This window comes from Trachymyrmex septentrionalis, unplaced genomic scaffold (assembly GCF_001594115.1).
Source record: "Trachymyrmex septentrionalis isolate Tsep2-gDNA-1 unplaced genomic scaffold, Tsep1.0 scaffold15, whole genome shotgun sequence".
NCBI lineage: Eukaryota > Metazoa > Arthropoda > Insecta > Hymenoptera > Formicidae > Trachymyrmex > Trachymyrmex septentrionalis.
In genome coordinates, this window is record NW_017304653.1 from 1080059 (window position 1) to 1085177 (window position 5119).

At 31.5% G+C, this 5119-nt stretch overlaps 1 protein-coding gene across 2 annotated transcripts in view; it reads left to right on the top strand.

Annotated features, from left to right (window-relative positions):
• Positions 1 to 4671, top strand: part of LOC108745822 (JNK-interacting protein 1) — an 8932-nt gene extending 4261 nt beyond the window's left edge. Inside the window, exons 3-8 of one of the 2 annotated variants that reach the window (XM_018482200.1) lie at positions 260 to 501; positions 1444 to 1719; positions 2677 to 2829; positions 3135 to 3418; positions 3787 to 3965; positions 4351 to 4671. In XM_018482200.1, the coding sequence (XP_018337702.1) occupies positions 260 to 501; positions 1444 to 1719; positions 2677 to 2829; positions 3135 to 3418; positions 3787 to 3965; positions 4351 to 4423 (1207 nt within the window). In that variant the 3' untranslated portion in view covers positions 4424 to 4671. The remainder of the gene's footprint in view (positions 1 to 259; positions 502 to 1443; positions 1720 to 2676; positions 2830 to 3134; positions 3419 to 3786; positions 3966 to 4350) is intronic. The other variant, XM_018482201.1, reaches the window with a different exon arrangement.
• The last annotated feature ends 448 nt before the right edge of the window (positions 4672 to 5119 follow it).

Genomic DNA, 5119 nt, shown 5'->3' on the forward strand with positions numbered 1-5119 from the left:
ATAATTTTAAGTAAATAAAACACAGTAAAACCTTGTATGCGAATAACACATTTATATTTTATTGCTTCTTTTCTTAATTTATTTATAAAAATTCTTGACGTGGTCCAGCGTGTTACGCACGAGATAAATTTTTTATCACCACCTCAATGAAGAATATAAGAATTATCTTTTATTTTATGTATTTTCCCGAAGAATTAAAATAGGCAGCATGAAAAATGATAGTTTAGCTTACTGTACAATTAACCTTGGATGACATTAGCTTGTTCGGTGGACTGAGCAGCAGGGGTCGATCGGTAGGCGGTGGCGGACCAGGACCGGGCGGGGGTGGTACTACTATGTCTGGTAACGGAGGCCGAGATAGTGTCGTCAGCGACGTTGGGGATTCGTGTTCCAGTTTGAGCTCCTGGCCTACGCCGGAGCACGTGCCATCGAATCGACCTGGAAGTGGCGGCACCGAACGTAGACGTCGAAGACTGCCGGAAATTCCTAAAAGCAAAAAATGTAAGAAAAGCTCGAATGCATAACTTGTTCAATGATACTGATAACAAGAGATCTGATCGATATACAATTCCTTTGTATTACATTTCGATCTTACATTCGACAATTTCGATGACTGAATTGTTGTAACTTAATTACTATAATTTTTAAAAAACTACGAAACGTGAAAGAGAACAATTTATACGATAATTTACTAATGATGATAATAATAATAATGAAAAATTTATTAATAAGAATCCTTCATTGATGTATTGTCGAATTATTAATAAAATTAAAAAAAAATCAAAGTAAAGAGATTGATCAGATTTTCATTATATATTAAGAACTTTATTCCGCTATTAGAAATCTCTCTCTATTAGTATTTTACAATTTTAGATATTATGTTACATAATTTATCTTAATTTACATGGATTATGTTACAAAATATTCACATTTTATGTAAAGTTATATGTACATAATTAATACACATTTTAATATTAAATGTGTGATCTAACTTTAATTATAATAAAGTGAAGTAAAACCCCATAACTTTCGCGATATATCTGAGAATTTGATTTGACACGAAATCATTTATATATAATGAATGATATGATAACAGCTGCATCATTTTACCTGTCGCATTTGTTATCGGGTCGCGCATGCATTTTGCATATACAAATGAAACCAAGAAACTGTTCACCTTGTCGCAACTGCAGAGAAAAAAATCCAGATGTCCGTTTGCATCATGTCAAAACTCTACAAAAAATATATAAAGTAACATTTTCCATTTGCGATTTCGATAAACCGTTCTATTTTAAAGATTGAGAGATACTTTTTATCTAAATATTATTTCATAAACCTATCAACGTTTACGTAGTACTCACGTAGTATCAGAATTTTTTGAAAAAGGAAAAGAATATTACTTTCGCGTGCAAAATGCACGTTGATATTCTCCTGCTGTTTCAGCTGTGCCCATATGTCAGACGTCCATACAGACGTCGTCTTCGCTGGCAGACGAGTTGAGTGCCGCCACTGGCTCGACATCGACCCGGCCTCACCTTGTCTTAAGGAAATGTCATCCCAGACTTCGCCACGAGGACAGCTCGCCCGACAGCGAGAGGATGGCCACAGACAGCGGTCATTCTACCGCTCATTCTCCTGACAATGGCCCCAAGAGTGTGTCGCCCATACCATGTAATACCCTGCAGAATACAGACTCAGTGTCGCCCAGCAGCACCCCAGGTAATTATGATTCCTTGAGAAATTGTATTTTCATCTTTATGTCAATTTAAATTAATTGATTCAAACTCAGTTACGACAGAATACACATTTCTTAGGTAAAGTATTAATATCAATACTGTAATTACTAAATTGAAGAAATTATATTACAATTATAATTGCTAGATTTGTAAATATCTCGTAAACTATTAATTTTCTGATATATCTCTATTTTAGTACTTTTTTATATGCAGAATAATTGAAAGAAATGTTATGCAAAAGAGTTACATAATTTTATTTTTAAAAAGAGGATGATTTTAATACCTTTTTAGCGCCTTCATCTAGAAAAAGAATAAAGTAATCTGAATACATTCGCCTTGTTCCATTTTCATCGAAAACATTTTTATCAATAATTTCAAAGAAAATTAGCTAATTAAAATAAAATGGAACATCCTGTATAATATGTAAAAATTTACTTCATAAATTATAAAAATTAGTATTTTTAAAATTGTTGATTTATTATTTAGAGGAGATAACATTCTACATATATTCCCGAAAATTCTCTCTCGTAAAAATTTTGTTCTTTTTTTAATGTGTTTTATCTCAATTTCCTAAAATTTACATAGTATATATAACTTATTTTTTCATTGTGCATGTGATACATAATAATAAAATTTCAAATAAAAATCCATTAGTAATTGCTGATGTTTATTTTTGTTAAATAATTCAGCTATTAAATCTAAACTTTGTTCTGATGAGAAACAAAATTATTTAAAAATTAGACAGAAGATGTATGTATCGCTGTGCTTATGATATTTTATATCTGCGTCATAATTTTTTGCGAGCCTACATAATCTGATGATTCTATTGCCTTAGTTCGGAAAAGTTATGAAAGTCAGGAATTGTTGTTCATGTCATAATTTTCTAATCGGAGTAACTCTCGAAGAAGAATCAATACTAGCTCGCTTTTTCATTCCGAAGGAAGCGGAGGCGTACCATTCACCCAACTGGAACTGCTCGAGGCAACGCATCGAGGTCTGCACAAATTCATATCGCGACACCACGACGAAATTGATCTTGAAATTGGAGACCCCATATATGTGCAAAAAGAGGCTGATGACCTCTGGTGCGAAGGTGCGTAAACATATTTATTTCATAAGACATCGAACTTGACTCAGTTTGACTCAGCAATAATCGGTATATACTTCTTTTTCTTGTTTAAGAAAATTGAGACAATTTCTTCGGATTTTTAGCAGCAGCTGTTTTATAAATATATTTAAACATATTCTGAATTTTTATTCTATGTAGTTGTCAATTTTTTAAATATTATATGTTAAAGTAAGTGAAAATAAAATAAAATAAAGAAATATATGAAATTAATGCTATACTGGAATTAATATTCGACAGAGAGACTCTATCCTTCTGTTCTTTACGATTAGGTGTGAATCTAAGGACAGGCCGGCAAGGTATCTTTCCGTCAGCTTACGCGGTCGACATGGACTACAGTGATTTCGATCCCACCGCGCCTAAAGTGAAGAGAGAAAGATATCTCCTAGGTTACCTAGGCTCGGTGGAAACCTTGGCACATAAGGGTACGGGAGTGGTTTGTCAGGCGGTGCGGAGGATCCTTCGCAACTCCTTGCAGGATCCACCTGTCTCACAGAGTTGCATCTTGGAAGTATCCGATCAGGGTCTTCGAATGGTCGATAGAAGCAAACCGCGAGTAAGTATCTCTTTGCGATCGATAGAAGTTTATTCATATGTGCAATATATTATTTAATTAATTTTTTTTAATCTCAGCAAGAGCTTCCAACTGTAACAATAAGCTTTCGATATGAACTCTATTTAAAAAAAAACTTGTCACATTTTTTTAATAATAAATTTATAAGAAAATTATGTATAAAACACTATATTTTATACGCAAAACGTTAATTAATCATGATTAATTATATATATATAAAACATTAGTCATTTAATTTATTAATTTTTTAAATGTTTAATACGCGTTAAAAGATGAAAATGAAAGAAGAAATGAATACTGAAAGAAAAATGAGAAAGTCGACAAGTTTTTAATTGCCAATATAATTTTAGAAAAATCAGGGTCCTTGTCACGATTATTTCTACTCGCTGAAGAATGTATCGTTTTGTGCATTTCACCCTCGCGATCATCGCTACCTCGGCTTCATCACGAAGCATCCCACTCTGCAGAGGTTCGCTTGCCACGTGTTCATTGGTCAAGAATCCACGAGACCCGTTGCTGAAGCTGTCGGGTGAGTTCTTTCCTCCAAAAATATTTTCATTATCATCAATAAAACTTGACATATCCTTATGTCACTTTGCGCAAAACTCTATTAACGTTAAATTACGATAATTTTATGATAAATTTTTAAAATTATAATCAATATTATATTATTGAAATATTATATACATATATTATCATTTTATTATATTCGAATATTGTATTGTAATTAAAAGTTAGTAATATATTAAATTTTAAATTTAAATAAATTTTTTTAATTATAAATTTATAATTTATTTAAATAAAATTAAATATTTTAAATATCTTTCTCTAAATTTCTAAAAAAATTCTAGAAGCACGAATAATCCATTGTTCATAGATTATGTGGATGATAACTCGAGATTCTTTTCTTTTAGACGTGCTTTTCATCGGTTCTACACGAAATTCATCGAGACTGCTTTCCCCATAGAGGACATCTACATTGAATAAATTACTCTCAGTCTCATTTATAGTGGCTGCGGAGAAAATGTTAACTCTCACTTCCCCCTTTAACCCCTGTATATATCGCCTGCTAGTTGTAGATATAAAATAATAAATGCGAATCAAACACCCAATTTATACATATATTGAACATATGTATATCTATGTGTACGGAACATATTGGGAGTGCCACGATAAGCCTCCATTAATAGTATTATCTCGTTATCATTTTTTTATTCGCCGTTCATTATCGATTCCTTTTCAATTTTGTGCGTGTAAGTAATTCAATATGAATTCTACGTATATTAAATAGCGAGAAGAAATGATTTTTATCAAATAATATTAACTAGAAAATTTACTTTTATTTTACGAACATCGTATCAATTAAATTGATGAAATATTGAATTAAAATATATTTTTAATGTCTACCTTTTTTAGTTTATATTAACGAACAATGGCAGAACAAAAACAAAATTGTCTGAATGAATGAAGAAAAATGTTGACGCTTTAATAGTTGAAAATTGATCTATTTTCAATTGCGAAGTTTCATTGCCGAAATTATATTTTTTCACAATTGAAAACAGAGCGACTTCCGCAAATTATTTTAACCGTTTAACCGCCAATGTTTTCAACTAGGATATCATTTCTGATATAAACCTAAGTATAAAATATTATTTTTTACTTATATTGTTCAAAATACATATA